Source organism: Schistocerca americana, chromosome 2 (assembly GCF_021461395.2).
Source record: "Schistocerca americana isolate TAMUIC-IGC-003095 chromosome 2, iqSchAmer2.1, whole genome shotgun sequence".
In the NCBI taxonomy this organism is placed as follows: Eukaryota; Metazoa; Arthropoda; class Insecta; order Orthoptera; family Acrididae; genus Schistocerca; species Schistocerca americana.
This window is the reverse complement of record NC_060120.1, coordinates 726,510,835-726,533,414: the sequence shown is the minus strand read 5'-3', so window position 1 is coordinate 726,533,414 and position 22,580 is coordinate 726,510,835. Positions and strand designations below refer to the sequence as shown.

Here is a 22,580-nt window from a genome sequence, read left to right as displayed (position 1 = left end):
AATGATGTCACAAGCTGATCAATGTCTGCAGTCTCTCCTACTTTACTTTCTGAAGGGGGTTACTGACATATTTTGTTTTTAACTAATTATTTAACATACAAGGGTTAGAACTTAAATAGTGGCAACTATTTATTCACAACCGATACAAAAGAGTTACATGTTTCCACCTGTCACTATCCTTCAAAGCAGTCACAAGCATTGTGTGGAACCTGTTGCCAGTGATGTGTAAGGCATAGTAAACTGTTAGCAGAGCATGTTCTGTTGTTGGTGCGAATGGAGCGGTTTACTGCCTGTCGAATCTCTGGAACAGTTCTGAAGCGAATGCCACGAAGTGGTTCCTTCATCTTCAGGATCAAATCAAAGTCACAAGGACGTAAGTCCAGGGAGTATGGTGGATGGTACAGTACTTCCCAGTCCCATTGACCGAACAGGGCAGCCACAGCCTGCGCTGTATGCACCCCTGCATTGTTGTGCAAAATGATGGGTGGGTTGTGCAGAAAGTGTCGCCGTTTCTTTCGCAAAGCTGGTCGCAGGTGATGCTCCTAAAATGAACAGTAATACTGTGGACTGATGGTCTGCTGTGGAGGAATGTAATGTGTTAGGATAACACCATCACAGTCGTACACAAGAATCACCATAACTTTAGACCGCTCCATTCACACTATCAACAAAACAGGCTCTGCTAATGGTATATTATGCCTTCCACATTGCTGGCAATGGGTTCTACACAATGCTGGTGACTACTTTGAAGGACAGTAACAGGTGCAAACATGTAACTCTTTTATATTGGTAGTGAATAAATAGTTGCCACTATTTAAGTTCCAACCCTCGTACATAAATTACATAATGATCTCTGTTAATGTTAAGAAATGAAGAATTCTAGTGGATGATGGGAACATCAAGAGCTTCAAGAGGTTGAAACCTCAATGACATCCCAGGGAGAGTATCTTTGGGGGAGAAAGATCAGAAACTAGCAGTATGTTCTTGAAATTGTAATGATGTGGAAGCTCTGTAAATTTACTGTATGCAATAAAACAGTTCATGTATAATCTTGTTGTACATCATTTGGTGGTGGTTCTAGTACATATTAGTACCCTACTTCTGCACTAGTGACCTGTGCTGCTCTCTGAACATGTGATTTCACCATTTAACAATATTCACTCTGATCATATCACAACAATGTGGCCGATACATTCTACAGCAACCACCACACCAGTACTGGATTACACTCAGCAATGCGCATACAGTGCATGAAGAACAATGTCATTTTTGTGCTAGTCACATAGCAAAAACCGAGAGTGTTGTTAATCTCCACAATGATCACATGGACAGTAAAAAATGTCAATGACAACTCCCAACAATGGCCTATTGTTAGAGGTAGAGGTGAATGCACTGACAGATAGTGCTTCAAATTAGTTTAATCCATAGCATACACCACATGTAAGTCTCACACCATCAGTGTCCTCCATGCTGTGTATTGGATACAAGGAACCACATTCCATACAAACATGACCCGATGTGCCAAACAAATAATAGGCAGCCACCTTACCACATGCCATGTGCTTATTACACAGTGCCCTGGATAACTTTCACTTGGACAATGCAATGAGTCAGCCTGCCATTCAACCCAATTCTTGTGCCACTTTCTCACCATTCATGTCTTCCATGCTGTGCTTGGATTACAAAAAATTGCATCCCATTGTGTAATGTGGATCACTATTGACAGGGTTACGCTATGTAACAGTTCTGCAATAGCCCAAGCTGGATTGTGCCCCCCCCCCCCCCAAACAATTTAATGTGTCATTGCCTAACACAACATGATGTAACTGCTGGTTCCACACCACTCGACCTACCTTGTTGTGTTCTGGATATGAGCATCCACATTCTGTTTCATCACAACCAGTTGCACATCAGTTTTGTTGATCAGCAACCACCCTGTCCCATGGAATGAATGTTAATTAGGGTGCACAATGAATCAGTTGTCTGACAATCAGTGCTACATAGTCTCAAACCTCTGCTTAAAATTCCCACTGGGCTCATGCCACCTGTGTGTCACAACCATAGACTGCTGCATATCATAATGTCACAGCAGGGCACACATTATGAATACCCAATGGTAACATCTTCTCCCACAAGCCACCCATATGTTCATAGGGTAGACAACATAACCACTGATTGCCTCTCTTGGATTGGTGCAATTTTGTTACAATACAACTATGAACACAAGGCTGCAGAGCTAGCCAATGACTCTTCCATCAACAAGCTCATGATAAAATAAATGACCAAACTTTGATTTGAACATCGAACCTTACCCAACACATAGCTAACACTGCTGTGTGACGTTGTCCCAAAACAGAATATGCCCCATTGTGCCACTCAGAATGTTACAGGAAATGTTAAACAAACTACACAACTTGAACCACCCAGAAATCAGAAGAACAAAGCTAGTCAATGAAGCAAAACTGCTCGACACACCCAGCCACAGCTGGACACTTTCTGATATCCAAAGCATGTTTCAAACACATACATATTGACACTGTAGGACCCCCTCCTTGGTTGGAAGGCTTTCAGCCATCACCAGAAGATCAAGAAGGATCAAGGTGGTCCTTATCTGAGTTATTACAGTGGAAGTGGCAGTGTGCACATTTATAGAAATGTGGATCACGCACTTCAGAACCCCAGAACAGATCAACACAGATCAGGGCTGGCACTTTGAGTAATCCCTCTTCACAACCCTATTCCATCTGTGCAATATTAATTCCATGCATATCACACCTTACCATACCAAAAGCAACAGGATGGTTGAGAGTTGGCACAGGACTGTGAAGGCAGCTCTGACGTGCTGTGGTGGGTTCTGGTCTGAGGCACTACCATGGATGCTCCCCAACATTCAGTCAGCATACTGAGATGATATCCATGTGTTACTTGCCAAGATCCTGTATGACAAAACACTATTGCTTCCCAGGAACTTTGCACAGCCAACATTCAATGTGGCAGACAATGACCTGCCGATATTAGTGGACTGAGTTTGCGCACATATACAGGATATGTACATTCTGCCACCATCAACACACATGCAGCTGAAAGTTTTTGTTCATCATGACCTTTGCCAGTGTAAGTTCATAATGATTTGTGACAATAGCATATGTCCAGCCCTCCAGCCAGCATAAACAGGGCCTTACAAAGTGCTGTCCCATGGTGAACAATGTTTAACATACTAGTGTGCAACAAGCCAACAACAGTGTTGCTTGCACCCCTCACAGACTATGGTCACCTGATTCCAGCACAGATGAACAGACTACGCCAATGTCCACAACCTCAGCCCTGGTACCAGCACCATCTAGGCAACCACCTATGGAACTACCGTCGATGTCACCCACATTGGACATCACCTCCAAACCATGTTGCAGCCAAATTAGACAGATGCTTCAACACCTGGTGCAATACAACATATATGCTGTTTGCTAACATGCCCCTCTCACCTCTACAGTAGACAACAAATACCTATACATGCTGTAGACCTCAAACAAGCTCACCACCATCATATGGCTGCCATCCAACACACATCACAACAAGAGACAGTCTGAACATATATTTCTCATGCAGCAGCCATGGCGTGGTTGGTGTAGTGATCTCACCCATGACTTGCTGTCAACACAACCCATAGTGCTCTGCACTCTGTGGGAGGGGCTCTGTGGGAACATTGAGAGCCTTTCTGTGGGAACATTGAGAGCCTTAGGAGGTCAAAACCTCTCTGATGTACCAGGGAGATGATGATTGGAGAAGAGAAAGCAGAGACTTGCAGTATGTTCTTGATGTTGCAACAGTGTGGAAGCTCTGTAAATTCCACCGTACAATAGAACAGTTCATGTATAACCATGTCGTACATCATTTGATAGTGATTCTAGTACACTTTAGTACACTACTTCAACATTATTTTCCCAGTTTTAAGATATTTAACTGTACAGTCAAACTTGTAAAGGTATTTCCTGCAATCAATGGTGAAAACATCACAACACTTACCAATATAGAAGTCAGCAGGAGTGTAATACTCAGGAAAATCGGGACTGGCCCCATCCTTTGGCACAAGAGTGGCCCTCAGGAAGGTCCCTCCAATAATTCCTGAATTTCTAACAGGTGGTTCATAAATTGTTATTTTACAGTCACTCAATGAATACGAGATTTGAAATTTTCGCCCTTCATCTTCTGGATGAGACCATTCCATTTCAGCTGTATATCGCAGAACCTGTAAGTATAAGGGGATATTTAAAATTGTTCTGAATAATATATCACACTAAAAAAACAGATGATTAAGTTTGTCTGGAAAAGCATTACCTTATTTGCATTCTGAATGTAGCGCAAAATATCTTTCTTGGGTGGCTTGGGCATAAGAGACAGGCAAGACTGCAGTGAATCCTGTGGGGTCCCAAATCCAAGATGTGGAGGATAAACCTGCAGATGCGATAGTAGTAATACCAACAACAGAAGTAATGAAAAAATTATGTATGTTTATGTAAACAGATCACAAAGGAGAGCTATAAATAAAGTTGAAGTTGGAGGAAGAAAAGCATACTCAAGAAATTTAGGATTTCCATTAGGCTAGCAGAAACGTGAAAAAGTGCCTGCTGAGCCTTCACTTTCATAACTAAAAGCATTTACAAAAAAAGACAGTATTTTAAGGTGATGCACTGTACTCACTTGTACTCATCCAGATAGAAACAGAACTGAGTAATCACTTTGCTTATCTTTGACCTGCTACTCTGTCTGATGCCTTCCACTTCATCTTTTTCTTATCCTGACAATATGGGTGTTCCCTTCAGCCTAGAATATGAGTAACCTGCCCCTCCTTAGCAACATTTCCCAACCAATTGCTCTTGTAGTGTCACAGGTCAGGTCCTATTCTGCTATATGAAGAACTGTCACATCAGCTAAAAATGTTTACGGTGTTTAAGTAAACCAAATATTGACAGACCTACTGTGCATACAGTACCTGTTCCTACACAGAGGTCGTACAAGGAACGATATAGCTGCAGTGCACTGAAGCAAGGAAAATGCTGACTAATTGCTGAGCATATGGTATGCAGTCCACTGACCCAGCAGATATGCACAAAATAAACGGGATTATGGAACCTCTAAAGAGAAAAACAAATGATGTTTTTGGATTTCAACGTAAGGAAGCTTTTTGTACTACTGTTAGATCAGCGGTGCTCTTGTTTGAGTTCTCATAGAGGAGGAATGCATTTGTATCATGAGAATGGTCTTAATTGTAAATGCAGTTATGTAATAAACATTTGGTAATGGATGGTTAAAGTGAAAATATGTGTTCAGTCATCATTTGATAATTTGGTATAAGTTGTTAGTTGGAAAACTTGAGTAATTTCCCACAGCCAGGAAGATGCTTCGGAGAAGTCCGCACAGGAGTGGTACAGCATAACTGGTCCACAAAATTCTACACAGTGATAAAAAAAGATGTAATTCCTTAAAAGAACGTTGTGACATACTGTAAAGAATGCAAGTGAAATAGTACCAAGCAATACCAAACTAAACTGAACCAACTAACATGACAAAAAACCAAGTGGATATTTTTATTTTTCACTACATATGGCGACAGTGTTCTCAGAGAAAAATTGCAAAAGAAGGGCATTAATGACTTAGAATTTGCCCAATAAACAAAGATTACATATACCAAGATGACAGAGTTGCTATGGGTAAAAAGGAAACAAACAACGATGCGGAGCTATACAGTTAGTTGTGAACTTAAATTGAATGTTGCTAACCAATATCAGTAATATTACAGTGTGATTTGACACCAAAAAGAGATATTTCCCATTCAAATTACTGAGTAAGAAGACTTCCAATGGAGATCTTATCTGTGAGAGACAAAAATTGTCACTCCCACAGCCACTACAGATACAGCTCAATGCAACAACCTGGGACAATCTTCGACTACTGATGGCACATACCTACCTAATTGCAGTCTATGAACACTGACTGCATACCGCCATCAACTGTCAGAAGCAGCCACCATCTGACAAGATACTGCATGTGGTGAGTAGTGAATTTTGTCATACTGTGTGTGTGTGTGTGTGTGTGTGTGTGTGTGTGTGTGTGTGTGTGTGTGTTTTCTTCATCTCCAAGAAAGGAAAAAAAAACAACCTATAAGCAAAGTAATTTAAGATAAATATGTAAAATAATTAATATACGTAAAATAAAACATTTATATATGACTTAATGCCTATTATGACACAAAGCATGCCTTCACAAATAGGAACAAGTGAAGTACTTAAGTTGCTGAAGCAGCAACCAGCTGATAATAATAAACAGTTAATGGAAAGCAGTAATCAAAAGTTAGAAGAAACTAGTGCTCACATAACAGCACATTTAAATGATAAATTGACAGAAAATAATGACAACAAAAAGTTTTTTGCCACTTTAAACACTAAATTTGTGACTTTGATCACAAATTTTGAAACATTATCTTTGCCCTTACAGAGCTCAGAGGAATGTATTAAAACCTTAACAGACAAACTGTATACTATAAGTACTACAACAGGAGATATTGTAGATGTTAAGTTTAATATAAAACAGGATATTATATAAGAAATTATTACTAGGTAACCAAAACAATAAAAGAAGACTTCAAAGCTCAGATAACAGAACAGGCAATAAAGTTCACAAATATTTGTTCAGTCATCATTTGATAATTTGGTATAAGTTGTTAGTTGGAAAACTTGAGTAATTTCCCACAGCCAGGAAGATGCTTCGGAGAAGTCCGCACAGGAGTGGTACAGCATAACTGGTCCACAAAATTCTACACAGTGATAAAAAAAGATGTAATTCCTTAAAAGAACGTTGTGACATACTGTAAAGAATGCAAGTGAAATAGTACCAAGCAATACCAAACTAAACTGAACCAACTAACATGACAAAAAACCAAGTGGATATTTTTATTTTTCACTACATATGGCGACAGTGTTCTCAGAGAAAAATTGCAAAAGAAGGGCATTAATGACTTAGAATTTGCCCAATAAACAAAGATTACATATACCAAGATGACAGAGTTGCTATGGGTAAAAAGGAAACAAACAACGATGCGGAGCTATACAGTTAGTTGTGAACTTAAATTGAATGTTGCTAACCAATATCAGTAATATTACAATGTGATTTGACACCAAAAAGAGATATTTCCCATTCAAATTACTGAGTAAGAAGACTTCCAATGGAGATCTTATCTGTGAGAGACAAAAATTGTCACTCCCACAGCCACTACAGATACAGCTCAATGCAACAACCTGGGACAATCTTCGACTACTGATGGCACATACCTACCTAATTGCAGTCTATGAACACTGACTGCATACCGCCATCAACTGTCAGAAGCAGCCACCATCTGACAAGATACTGCATGTGGTGAGTAGTGAATTTTGTCATACTGTGTGTGTGTGTGTGTGTGTGTGTGTGTGTGTGTTTTCTTCATCTCCAAGAAAGGAAAAAAAAAACAACCTATAAGCAAAGTAATTTAAGATAAATATGTAAAATAATTAATATACGTAAAATAAAACATTTATATATGACTTAATGCCTATTATGACACAAAGCATGCCTTCACAAATAGGAACAAGTGAAGTACTTAAGTTGCTGAAGCAGCAACCAGCTGATAATAATAAACAGTTAATGGAAAGCAGTAATCAAAAGTTAGAAGAAACTAGTGCTCACATAACAGCACATTTAAATGATAAATTGACAGAAAATAATGACAACAAAAAGTTTTTTGCCACTTTAAACACTAAATTTGTGACTTTGATCATAAATTTTGAAACATTATCTTTGCCCTTACAGAGCTCAGAGGAATGTATTAAAACCTTAACAGACAAACTGTATACTATAAGTACTACAACAGAAGATATTGTAGATGTTAAGTTTAATATAAAACAGGATATTATATAAGAAATTATTACTAGGTAACCAAAACAATAAAAGAAGACTTCAAAGCTCAGATAACAGAACAGGCAATAAAGTTCACAGATACTGACACAAAGGTTAACAGTCTTACAGAAAATTTGCCTGATAAAGTACATAAAATGGTAAATAAGGAGTTTGAGCAATATTTGCATAATGTTAGAGATAAGTTCAACAAATTACAACTCAAAATTTCCAATAAATATATACAGGTAGACTGTTTAGATCATAACAAGCTCTTACATCATTAAGATACACTTAACTCTTTAGAAACCAAACTTCAAAATTTTGTAAATGATACCGTAAGTTTACAGAATAGTTCAATCACCTTTAAGGGTAATACAACACATTGCCAAGAAGAATTACAAAAACTTTGGAGTGCAATTACAGACACTTAAAATAAACTGCAAAACAAACAAATTGGAAATGGTGTGGGCTTACGTGTGGATCTGGTAGAAGATTTGCAACTGAGTGACAGCTTATATTTGGCAAAACAATTCCTCAAGTTTAAACTGGAGGAGGAAGTTGAACCAATCTATTTCTTAAGAGTATAGATAATTATACAGTAAGTGGAGTCATCACAGAAAGATAGATTTCATACTAGGATATTTATGCAGATACACAGCACTATGGGGTAATGCTCATTCTGAAGATTTTAAAACATGGGAGGATTTTCAGGAGAAATTTGAGAGAAAATCCTGGTCAACCAGTACCCAAGAGAAGCTAACATTACAGCATTTAGATCCAAAGCAGTACAATAGTTCACGAGGTATTTGCAAGAATTATATTGAATGACATTTAACTAAGGCAAAGTATTTAGACAATGTATTAGATGAAATTCACTTACTTAAAGTGTTAAAAATATAGGCAACCACACTGTGTTAGAAAAGAAATCTGGTATAGAGGATGGTCAAACAAACGAGATCTACTACCCTTTATTAAATACCGAGAAGAATGAAATGCATTAATCCCAGGAAAGAAACAGTAATAACAGAAACGGGAAACTATTTCAAAGGCCCAGTACATTTAATAAACGAAAGATAATAATTACTGAAGGTACATGGTAATAATACAAGCAAAATAAAATCAAATGAAAATAACCAGATTAAGTCTCAAGTGTTTGCACCCCAAAGTAACCTGATGACACAGGCTAGGATGCTCTGTATAGAGGTTATAAATACTAACCAAGACAATATGCAAAGTAGCTATCTGGTAATTATCATGGAAAACAAAGAGAGTCCTGGCTCCAGGGTGAAGAACAAGGATGTCACCAAAATTTATGTGGCCTATATGTAGAAAAATAGATAGCTTCCAGTAGACAAATATCTACTAAGAAATGGTTTTTAGAGGAGGAAATCCATAATAATGCCTAAATGTTTAAACCTGCAGTATCTGAAGTTTTGCGTGGATATGTTGTAGAGATATATGTAGATTTTGGTAGTGAAATTTCTCTAATATCCAAAGAGTTGTTTAGAACATGAAAAATGAAGGAAATATTACTGATATTACCTGTAACTGGATTGTATAGTTAGAAATAAAGGTAAGCTAATTAAACAAGAAACAAGAACCCCAGTGCAAATTGGGCCTCTTTCTTGCACCCAAACTTTGTTAGTAGAACCTAACATAAATATGACATAAATAATGTAGTTGTATGATGATTTTGTGGGGAATGAAGGGTACACCCATGAAATAATGTATGACACACTAAATGGTCCACATAAATTATGATAGAAGAACCCAGTGGGTTAAAATAGGAAGTATTACTGATAAGCATCTAAAACATTTGAGTGAGAGAAATATGAATGAAAATGGTAGTGAGTAGGACAAAGAATACATAGACAGAGAAGAAAAGTGTTGAAATCATAACAGGGTAAAATTTGAAGAAAAGTATTAACAAACCTCTTCGTTCTTCATCGATCAAATTGTGGAGGATGCTGACAGGTATTGTCTGACAAAAAAACAAAAAAAAAAAAGGACATACAGAGAATGTGGACTCATGAGGGATTGGATATATGTGGGTAGACAGGTCCTGGAGTACTGATTTATACCATAGGTCATGCCAATTCACAAGTGAAATGGTCTGTACCACTTTTATGAAATAGTTGAGGGTGGGTCACTTTAACTTTCAAATAAAAGTAAGTTGTGCAGTACTTACCCATAGCCCCAGATGTAACTTGAAATTTCAAGATATACTCTGTTGTTGATGACACAAAAAATAAAACCAACTAATGTTCTTGATCTTAAATATAAAGAACCTTTGTATGTTATTCAGTTGTGGAAAAATTCATGAATACTTCACTTCAATAGCTTAAGACCTCATTCAGGTACACTGTCAAGGACCAGTCTCAAGTTTCTCCAGCAAGTTAGTGATCTCGATTGCTTCTATGTATGTTTATGAAACAAACAATTATAAGTAAAATTAAATCATTAAGCAATAAAATGTCAAGTGGCCTTGATGAAGTAACTGATTTCATATTAAAAGCATGTGCTCACCACATAGCAAACCCCTTGGCAAAAATTTTCAACCTCTCTTTAAAAACTGGTGTATTTTCAGGTATTTTTAAAATAGGTACCTATTTTTAATTTGCCTGCTATTTTGCTAATACTCTGTATTATTGTAACTTATCTTTGACCTGACCAATATCTATTGTACAATTTGTGCTGTAGGATAAAACTGGACCAATAAAAAATCAAATCAAACCACTGTTCCAACAGTTAAAAATTCTGTCACTGCCATGCCTCTATATAATGGAACTAGTTTGTTTTACAGTAAAGCACTTGGAATCCCTCTACAGAAATGCTGACTGCCACACACATGACAATAGAAACAAATCCCAATTACAAACTATAGCTCACAACATAAAATTATATGCCAATGGGGTTAAGTGTATGGGCATTAAAATATACAACCACCTCCCAACACACATAAAAACAAGCAAAGCCCCAAAAATAATGAAAATTAAAGGAATTGCTCCTAAATCACTGTTTCTATTCCATACATGAATTTCTTGAAACAAAATTTTAGTTACTTGTAATAAGCTGGTTATTCACTTGTAGGTATTTCTACTTAGTTAGATAATTTAATTATCGTATGCCATTTTCTGAAGAAGAGAAATTTGTTAATATCGAGTATTGATTTAAGTGTTAGGAAGTCGTTTCTGAAAGTATTTGTATGGAGTGTAGCCATGTATGGAAGTGAAACATGGACGATAAATAGTTTGGACAAGAAGAGAATAGAAGCTTTCGAAATGTGGTGCTACAGAAGAATGCTGAAGATTAGATGGGTAGATCACATAACTAATGAGGAGGTATTGAATAGAATTGGGGAGAAGAGGAGTTTGTGGCACAAATTGACTAGAGGAAGGGATTGGTTGGTAGGACATGTTATGAGGCATCAAGGGATCACCAATTTAGTACTGGAGGGCAGTGTGGAGGGTAAAAATCGTAGAGGGAGATCAAGAAATGAATATACTAAGCAGATTCAGAAGGATGTAGGCTGCAGTAGCTACTGGGAGATGAAGAAGCTTGCACAGGATAGAGTAGCATAGAGAGCTGCATCAAACCAGTCTCAGGACTAAAGACCACAACAACAACAACATGCCATTTATATTCTGTCTGTATCTCTTATATGTATTCTGCTATGTGTAGAATGTACCACCACTGTCACCTCTCATTACACACCACTTTTTTTATATTTTGTCTTTATATCCTACATGTATTCTGTTATGTGAGTTATGTACCACTACAGCCATCTCTCAACATACACTGTCTTAACACAATTCTCAAATTGACTTGTCCTATATCATGTTGTGCTTTGCTGTACTAAATGTATGATCTACAGGACCAATAATAATAATAATAATAATAATAATAATAATAATAAAAGTAAAAGGAAACATGAAGCTTGCCCTAAAGAAATAAATTTGTAAAGTTTTTATTTATTTATTTATTATTATTATTATTTTTATCCATGAGGGTAACAGTCACTCAATGTGTACTGGAAGTATCAGTAATACAGAATCTATATGTTATGATATTTAAGGAACGCGTATTAGTAGTTTAACAAAATAATACAACAATTACGTATAATGGATACTAAATGACAACCTGGAAAAGAGATATTAGAAAATATACTTACATATGTAATAATACAATAAGGAATAAAATCAATGTCAAGAGAAAATTTAATAAGAAGGCAGTTATATGCCATGAAATGTGTTTAAATTGTATATTATAAAAGAAAATAATAAAGTGACATCTTTAGCTTGAGTATGGGGATGTGTAGTGTAACAGGACATTGTAGATCAAGTCCTGTTCCACTAAATGAAGAATTGTCACTTCAGCTAAAGATGTTCATGATGTTTAAGTAAAGTAAAGTAGGTAGGTCAAATATTGACAGACCTACTATGCATACCATATGTGTTCCTACAGATAGGGCATATGAGGAAAGATGTAGCTGCAGTGTGCAGAAGACAGGAGAATTCTGACTTCTTGCTGGGCATCTGGTATGCAGTCCATAATGGACCCAGAATACACACACAGAATAAACAAGTTTATGGAATCTCTTAGGAGAAAAACAAATGATGTTTTCTGGTTGTAATGTAAGGAAGCTTTTTGAATTACTGTTGGACCAGCAGCACTCTTGTTTAAGTTATCATAGAAAAGAAATGTATCTGCATCATGTTAACGGACTGATTTATAAAAGAAGTTATGCAATAAACATGTGGAAATGGATGGTTGAAAAAGTGAAAATACATGTTCAATCATGTTTTGATAATTTGATATAAGTCGTTAGTCAGAAGCCTGAGCAATTTCCTGCCAGAGAAGATGCTTCAGAGAATTCTGCATGGGCATAGCACAGCATTGCATAGCAAAATTCTGAATGGTGACCACAATTACCTACAAGCCAGAGTCATAAAAAAAAGGTAACCCCTTAACAGAACATTGTGCTGTATTTTGGTACAGGACACAAGTGAAATGGTGCTGGGTGATACCAAACTAAACTGAACCAACACATATGACCAAAAGCCAAATTGATTTTGTTATTTTTTGCCATACTCTTAACTCCATGAGGAAAAAATATACAAGTCATTCTTCTGTGTGTGGTTTTTTTTTCCCTCCATGAGGAAAGAGGATATGAGTCTTTTTTTATGCTTTATAATGTTTCCATCAGAAGATGTGAATTTTTGCTTCTTGGAGGCAAGTGATCCTCAGCTGTTATGTATGCTTCTAATTTAGCAATTTTCCCAATTAAATTGTCATATGTTACACCTACAAGTAAAATATTATGAGAACAAACATACAACTTAACACTTCCTGATGGTAGTGTCTGCTAGCAGACACAATCAATTAGATTCACCAAGGGAAGTAGTGCAGTGGTAAGGCAGTGAACTCACATTAGGGCAGACAGCAGTTCAAATTCCCATCCAGCCATGTAGATATAAGTCTTTTTTGGTGATTTCTTTCTGATGTTTCCCCAACCCATGTTTGTACTCCTTCTCTAATAACCTCATTATTGATGGCACATGAAATTTAACCTTCTTTCTTCTACTTCTCTGATTAAGAGCCATTCTCAAGCATCAGTATGAAATGATCTCCCTAAGCCCGACTTCACTCAATGCCGCCAATGCAGTGCATTCCCCTTCACATGGTGCCATTGAGAAGAGGTTACTTTGTTGTTGCTTCCATGTCTCTGTTCCATCATAGAATATGATGAGGATGGTGCTTTTCTTTCACTTCTCTTACTGAGAAAAGGAAAAATTAAATTCTGGCTACATTAATTTCTAGAAGGAAGAATAGCTAAAGTCTGATGTCATACATTGTATGACAATCTTCAACAGCATGATGGGATTATTTTTCTGTACTCCCAGATATCATGAGAATTCTTTGATGAGCTTGTGGCTGTGGTCTAGCTTGCAATTCATGGAACAACTATCAGTGTCAAACCTAGTATTCCAGCAGAAGAGAAGCTTACTCTCAAATTAAGGTAAGAAGAACTTATACACATACTGAATCAAACATATATTTTGTTGCAAATTTTCACATTACACATCAATGGAAACCATAAATGTGCTACTCTGGTAAGCCTAAATTTATTTCTGTAGATATACTTGAAGCAGATACATTGATGTCAGTGAATGGTGAAGCTGACTTCTTGAGTCTACCTGTTTGTGTGTTAAATGAATGTCTGAACTGGCATGAGGACAAAACTGGAAATTTTCCTTGTCACAGACAATGATGTAATGTTACACATTGGAGGCTAAAAGCATGGACTGAACATTATGTAGTGTATCATGTAAAAATAGAACTCCCTTTGATACTTTGGTTCCTTGCCTTTCTTATGACTTTATGAAACTTTTCTCCTAGGAGATAATAAAACATCAAAAGAGCAGAAAACAGTACACATAAAAAGGGAAAGAATTAATGGTGAGTCCTTAAATAGCATCCAGAGAAAAATTCCATTTCTGAAGTTTCTATTCATCTTTCCTTTTTCACATAGCATGTCTGTCCTTTTCTCTAAAGAACAAAGTACCTAAAAACTAACACAGCTAATGACTGTATACCTGTTCCTTTATTGGTATGTATGTCAGCTCTGTTCCACTCTTCCTCTTCCTGTAATTGGAAAGTTAATACTGCTGTTCAATAAAATTTACATGTTTATTTCTGACTTTCTTTTATTCAATCAGAATTATGGATAGAATAGATTATCTGCATCTTAAGGATGTGCCAGGTTTTCATCTAATTAAACATAGGAAATAACAAGGAAATCATAACTGAGATAACTGGCATGATACTACCTACTAGATCTAAATTGAGACACTGTATTGCTTCAGTCTGATAGATGGCAATTATAAGTTTATACCAATAAATATGTGTCCCAGCCTGCCTATAAATACACTTGAATCTAAATTCTTCACCAAAGATAATATACATCTTCACAGGAACTCTTTAAACACAATCAAGCTGAAACTAAAATCCTCCTTCCTGTTACATCTAAAAGATCAGTATGTGATTACCAGATAATGACAAAAATGTTTCATTTTAAATTATTCAAGGATGTTACAGATAATAAATACACCAAAAAAATAACTCACCCTCATCGGTTTTACTGTTTGCTTCTTAAACACATTTATTGGGTCTCTTAGTGGAACTCTTAGCACATTCTCAAAATAATCTCGAGTGAACTTATCACAGTCGTAAATAAGGAACCTAAAAGGAAAAATTACTTCTGAGTAAAAATGCAAACACGTAACATCTGTATATATAAAGTAACCCCACCAGTTGCCATAGTAATATTTCCAGTTCCCAATAACTCAAATAATAAACAGAGATACAATAACACAATTCTCTAAGCATTTCTGTACTGTCACTTGGCTTTCAAATATCGTCAAAGTAAACACACACACACACACACACACACCTTTTAACATTGAAGTTAGCCAGTCATGGAAGGAAGTTCAACCAGCCTGCCAGACGCAGTACTACCAAACATGTTCTTAGTTTGGTTTCTTCAAACCAAACAAAAGTAACTTTTTCTCACCTAGATTAAATTTATAACTTCTGAAAAAGGCACATTTTAACTGGTGATGAATATTTCAACAGGTGGTAAGTCATGGACCCACAGATGTTAGTGCATTACCGTATTTTAGTGAGTGCAACTGCTTGAAATTGCATGTGTATCAAGCTGATTGGCTAACTTCGTTGCTAAATAGCTTGGAAATGGCACAATTATTTCTCAATACTGCTTCTCCTGCAACACCCTTAAGAGCCTTTCAGACTGTTTCTGACTGTTTCTGACAAGGATAGACTGATAGTCATCACATAGAGGAGGCATTGAGTCATAAACATCATGATGAAAAAGAATCCTATAAATGTACAGCTTTCAGACAAAGTCCTGCTTCAGAAGTAGAAATGTCGCACACATTGACACAAGCACAACTCACACATACATTGCCACTGTTGCCTCTAGATGGAGATTACAATGGTCATGTGTATATGAGTTGTGCTTGTTTGAATATGTGTGAGTTTTCTATTTCTGTAGGACTTTGTCTAAAAGCTAAATATTTCTAGCATTCTTTTTCAGTGGGACGTGGTGCCTAGTGATCTAACCTTCCAATATCATTATTGTTGCATCCTGGATTTTCCATTGTATACACATATAGATTGTTAAAAGAAGAAAAATAGAAGAAAGAAAGAAAATTTATGAAGCCTAACATTGAGCTTTCCATCCTTAAGCCTTTAAAAGAAATATGAATGATTATTCCACCATGTGTCTCTCTGTAAAAAAAAAAAAAAATTAAAAATTAAAAAAATAAAAATAAAAAAAATCACTTTTTCCACACTATTGACGATCAACGGTAATCAACACAGACAAAAGTCCAACATGAACAGCTTCATCATGCAACTAACTAACTTCACACTTATTCACTGTTCACTTCATCTACTCTCAATGCTGGTGTTGATGGTTCACAGTTGCCTTGGAACTTACTAGTCAGAACTAAGTTCCTACTATAACGCTCATTATTGTGTCAATGTTATACTTCAGTTTTCCCACCAAGTTATTGGATACTTTTTCCCATTGTTCTAGTGTATTCTATCTATTGTTGCTTACTTAATCTCTCTGAGCAGAATGCTGGTTATAGCAACTGTTTTTATTGAATTCACATTTTATTCATTTGGTTTGTATTTTTGGACATTATCAAGACTGTTATTAATTTGAAAACTTGATAAAATATTGTTATCTATTTTGTAGTCGTGTGTTTTAGTTTTATATGGAAACAATAATTTGCAAGACAGGAATTCCATTCAGTTAGTAGCAATAAAATAAAAACTGGTACTGCTGCTCCTGCTTTCCCCTCCCCCCTCCTCACTGCCTGCCAACCAACCTGGCTGGTCACCTGTACATAACAAAATACTCTGACAGTTTTCATCAGTAAACTAATGTCAAGCAGTCATCACAGTTCTGTGGTTTTCTGGCAATGCAGTATACGGTAGTTATTTCAGTAGCCAATGATCCAACCTTCACAGAGGAAGCAGATATGCAAAACTTCAGTGTGTAATCTGCTGTTAGCCCCATAGACAATAAGAGGATGCTTACAAATTTTGCTCTCCTGTGATATTATCTACAAGACCCAAGAATGACAGCCCAAGAAAATCTTGTCCAGACCTCAGTACCAGACAGAAACAATGTTACTACTCATTTCAAAATGTCACCCATTTTGCCTACAAGGTCAGCTGTTGCTTCACCTGACAACCGACAAAAGTGCAAGCTGCCTCTCCACTGCTCACCATCAAGCTGGTGACAACAAGAAAAAATGGTCAGCCCATCATGCATCCCTAAAACAAAAAGGCAGCATAACAAATAGCTTATCCTCTAGTAAATTCTAAAGAAGCTACACACATTTTTAGGCTTGATACATTCATGCTTATTGGTTTTCAAATCCAATATCATTTAGATTAGGTGTCAAAGGCAGTTGCATTTAATAAGCTGGGATCTTCATGTGCACATTACAAGCAATGATTTGAACCAGCATTGGATTGTGCACATATATCTTTTGTAAAATTACTTCACTGTCGAATTTTGACATAATTATTATTTACTTCCACTATCGGTTAATTTTGGCTGCATACTTATATTAAGTGGAAACTGACATGCACAAACATGAGCTATAAAACTATACAGCCAGCAGCATATGACTAGCAGTGTAAGACTGGAAATTAGTAATCATCCATACAACAGGATTAGCATAAGTTTCACATAACCTGCCTTATGTGGTGATTGCATTTGCACTTGTAAAACGTTATTTGATAATGGTATAACAGTTGAAATTGGCCAGTTGTGAAGACAATTAATAATTACAGTCAAAGGAGGACAATTGTCTCATTTCACAAGCTTTGTATGACTGTGGTACCTGCCAAAGAAAAGTGATATATGCCACTGAAACAGTTAGGCATATCGTAATCATACAGGGTACACCAAGTGTCACTTATTATGCACAAATTAGTGAAAACTGAGGCAGAAGGATAGAAAAGTATGAGGATGATCACTCTGGTGTCCTCCAGTCATTGGGAGATCCCTATGGTCATCACAGAAAAGCATAATGGCTCAATTAGAATATGTTGGCTACTGTGGAAACTCATTCATATGCCAACCATCCTATTCTTAGACCAGAAGAATTGTTAGCAAAGTTGGTTGGTGGACTATTCCTTATTAAAAATAGACCTACATGCAGTTACCAGTCAGTGCTGAAATGCAACAAAGTTTGGTGTTAAATACATCATTTGGTATCTATTGTTGTAACAGGCTAATGTTTGGCATCACAAAGGCTCCCACAATTTTAACAGTTTACATGAGATACTCAAAATTGCACAAACTAATGCATGATAATGTACGCCCACATGTTGCAAGAATTATGCAAGACTTCTTGGATGAAACAGGGATTCATGCTATGGGTTGGTCTGCTTGAAGCCATGATTTCAATCCTATTGAGCATATGTGGGACCAGCTGGGAAGAAGAGCTTGTCAGCACTATCCAGAGATCCTAGAGGACCTACAGGATGCCCTCCTAGAAGAACGGGATATGATTCATCAACAGGACATTACCCCAATAATCAGGAGCAGAGGTGGAATGCCATCATTGCTGCAAGAGGTGGCAACACACACTTTTGAAGATGCAAACAGAGATCTCTGAGATCATTTCTGAGATGTGTGAAGTAAAGTGTGAAGTGTATAACATCAAAACAGGCACGCATTACCTGTATGAGCTAACTAAAATTTCCTCGAAGTGTGCATCTGTGGTTTAATTTGTTAAATTCGTTTATAATAATTTTTTGTTTTTCATTGTTGGACACTTAGATGAGACCTACCACAATACTCCATCATAATATAGTGGATTAGTGTCATAATGGGGAAGCAACATTTCCAGAGCTTTTGACAAAGCATTGAATTGCTGCATTGCTGTCTGAACAAATTCGTCTTCTTTGAGCCAAGCATCACATATCTTGGGCATATACACTGATGGAAAAAAATCATAACATCAAGAAGAAGTTGTGATACATAACTGAAAGTTGGTAGGCATGTTTCCACATTTGAAAGATGATGTCTATTCAGATTTCACACCATTCACATAAGGGTGGCGCTAGCAGTGCTATTATGAGAATGCAAATCAAGTTTTCTTTAAATAAATGCTGTGTAGCTCTCATGTGCATTAGTTACCTTTGAGACTGGAAATGGTGAGTTGATTTTAGTCAAGAATGCCTGTAGGACAACAAAGATGGCAATTATCAATGCCTCACTGTGTTTGAACAAGGTCATGTGATAGGGCAATGAGAAGCTGGATGTTCCCTCTGTGATACTGCAGAAAGACTTGGCAGGAACGTAGCCACTGTATGTGATTGCTGGCAATGGTGATCACAAAAACGTATGGTTGCAAGGAGATTGGGCTCCAAATGGCCATGTGACAGTAAGAGGTAAGACCATCATGTTCTGCTTATGGCTCTGGTACATCATGCTGCATCTGCAGCAGCAATCTGAAGAGCAGTTCTCACAACAGTGGCACAATGAATGGTTACAAATTGGTTACTGTAAGGACAGCTCCAAGCCAGATGTACTGCAGCACGCATTCCGTTGGCCCCAAACCACTGTCATTCATGATTTCAGCAGTGTCAAGCAAGAGCTCATTGGAGGGTAGTGTGGAGGTCTGTTTTCTTCTCTGATGACAACTGGTTCAGCCTCAGTGCCAGTGATAGACATGTTGGTTGAGAGAAAGACAGTTGAGAGCCTGCAACCAAACTAGCTGCATGCTACACACACTGGGAATATACCTGGAGTTACGGTCTGGATTACAATTTTGTATGACAGCATGAGCATTCTCATGATTATCTCACACTCCCCAACTGCAAATTTGCACATCAGCCTGGTGATTTTACCTGTTGTGCTACCATTCATGAATAGCATTCCAGGGATTGTTTTCCAACAGGATAACAATCACCCGCATACCATGGTTGTAACTCAATGTGCACTACAGAGTGTTGAAATGTTGCCTTGGGCTGCTGGATCACCAGATCTGTCTCCAAATCAGCACATATGGTACATAATCGGATGACAACTCCAGCATCATCCCCAAACAGCATTAGCCATCCCTGCACTGCCCGACCAACTGCAACAGGCATAACACATACTGACATCTGATATCTGTACAACACAATCCATGCATGTTTGGTTTCTTGCATTCAACATTCTGGTGGTTACACTGGTTATTATTGTAACAGCATTTCAAATTTGCAATGGCTTATATTGCCATTAACCTGTGATCTTGCAATGTCAAACACTTAAACACACTGACTGGCACAAAAAATGGAACATCCAATAAATCACATCTAATCATTGTGTAATTGTCTATTTAATGAAAGTGAAGCATTTCAACCAATTTTTTGAGATGGTGTATGTTACTGGCATTGCTTTGTGAGCAAACAATAAAGTGTTGATTGTTTGTTGCACTTACCTCAATTACTGTTTCCCATCACACAGCACTGAATGTGAGTATTATGTTTTCCTGCCCTTGTAGCACTTATTTTGTACCCTGAATTGTTTCTCTTTCAATCAAACGTGTTTTGTGAAAACTTCCTGGAGTAAACATGCCATTAAGCCCTGAACAAGCAGCAAAAGCTGTTGCTTTGATGGAAGATGGACACAGCAACATTGCAGAAGTGTTGAGAACTACACTTTCCATGATTTCCAGAACCAAAAAAAGGTACAGGAACACTGGAGGCTTTGCAAGGAGACCAGTAACAGGCCCAAGAAGAGCAATATTGGAGAGAGATGACTGCTTCTTACAACTTCAAGTTCTCCGCAACTATCGATTTGAAGAAGACTGAAAGAAGCCAATCTTCAGTCCAGAAGACCTTCTACAGATCTGGAACTCATCAGAGAGCATTACACAACTAAACTGTGTTTTGCAAGAGAACATCTAGGCTGGACAGTACTACAATGGGATCAAGTGTTGTTCACCAATGAGTCATGATTTGGCTTCCAATCACCTGAAGGAAGAGAGAGGATCTGGAGAAGGCCAGCAGAAACGTATTCCCCTTGCACATTCTCATCTAGGATGACTTTTCAGGGTGGTTCTGTGGTGGTGTGGGACAGGAATCAATACAGCTTCAAGGACAGATTTGCTCTTTGTGGAACATCAGAGACTTACCACACATCGGTATGTGGAGGAAATCTTTTTGGAGCATGTTGTGCCTTTTGCTCCATTTACTGGTGATGATTTTACACTAATGCATGACAATGCATGCCCACATGTTGCGAGAATTATGCAAGACTTCTTGGATGAAACAGGGATTCATGCTATGGGTTGGTCTGCTTGAAGCCATGATTTCAATCCTATTGAGCATGTGTGGGACCAGCTGGGAAGAAGAGCTTGTCAGCACTATCCAGAGATCCTAGAGGACCTACAGGATGCCCTCCTAGAAGAACGGGATATGAGTCATCAACAGGACATTACCCCAATAATCAGGAGCAGAGGTGGAATGCCATCATTGCTGCAAGAGGTGGCAACACACACTTTTGAAGATGCAAACAGAGGTCTCTGAGATCATCTCTGAGATCTGTGAAGTAAAGTGTGAAGTGTATAACATCAAAACAAGCATGCATTACCTGTATGAGCTAACTAAAATTTCCTCTTAGTGTGCATCTGTGGTTTAATTTGTTAAATTTGTTTATAATAATTTTTTGTTTTTCATTGTTGGACACTTGGATGAGACCTTCCACAATACTCTATCATAATATAGTGGATTAGTGTCATAAAAGTGTCACAAATTTAAAATAAATTTCAGTTTTTGGAAGAAACTGAAGTGTTGCATTTTTCATGCTGGTCGGTTTTATGTTGGCCGTATATTTCTGAAATTTCATTAATCTACATTAATTATTTGTTGGTATTGTGATTTTTTTTTCAGTCAGTGTATTAACCAACATATATACCTGAGAAGCATCTTATGGTTATGATGAATGCTTTCCAATACGGTATTGGTGCAGTGCTGTTGCATAAACATTCTGATGACACTGAATAGCCCACTGAGTTCATGTTCAAGATGCTAACAGAATTCTAGCTAAATTATTGGCAGATAAAGAAAAGAGACTATAGTAATAATTTATGGTGTTAAGAAATTTCATGTTTATTTGGACAGAACTAAGTTCCACTGATCTCAAGATTTGGTCCCCACTCTAAGCTGCCTCCAAAAATGGTACATCGGTTCCAGAGGTGGGTCATGTTCCTAATTGATTATCGCTATGAAATTCTGCCACTCAACATGTCAATGTTTACTTCCACTTGCTCTGTTGTTCCAACACAGTTTGCCAGTATGAAGTGTTTTACCTTGCATTGGATGATAACCTATAACACTTGAAGTAGCTACTGTACATTAGCGGGTTTTATCTGCTACTTTGTAGGGTTATAATCACGGTACATTGACGTTTACTGAGTACTTGCCTAAAGGCATAGGTCCAGTATTCTGGACAATCTTCTACTTACAACACCAGCTCATTGTCACCAATGGTGTCCTCATGTTAACAGCCAAGGAGTCGGAATGCTCGATTGTTACACTCTCGATTGTTGTCACTT

General features: G+C 37.4%; 1 protein-coding gene across 1 annotated transcript in view; it reads right to left on the bottom strand.

Moving 5' to 3' along the window:
* LOC124594383 (EF-hand domain-containing protein 1-like) overlaps positions 1 to 22,580 on the bottom strand; it is a 188,242-nt gene that overhangs the window by 31,403 nt on the left and 134,259 nt on the right. The window contains exons 8-10 of the mRNA XM_047132751.1: positions 15,054 to 15,168; positions 4,336 to 4,452; positions 4,024 to 4,246 (exon numbers count right to left, since the gene is read on the bottom strand). Of these exons, the coding sequence (XP_046988707.1) occupies positions 4,024 to 4,246; positions 4,336 to 4,452; positions 15,054 to 15,168 (455 nt within the window). The remainder of the gene's footprint in view (positions 1 to 4,023; positions 4,247 to 4,335; positions 4,453 to 15,053; positions 15,169 to 22,580) is intronic.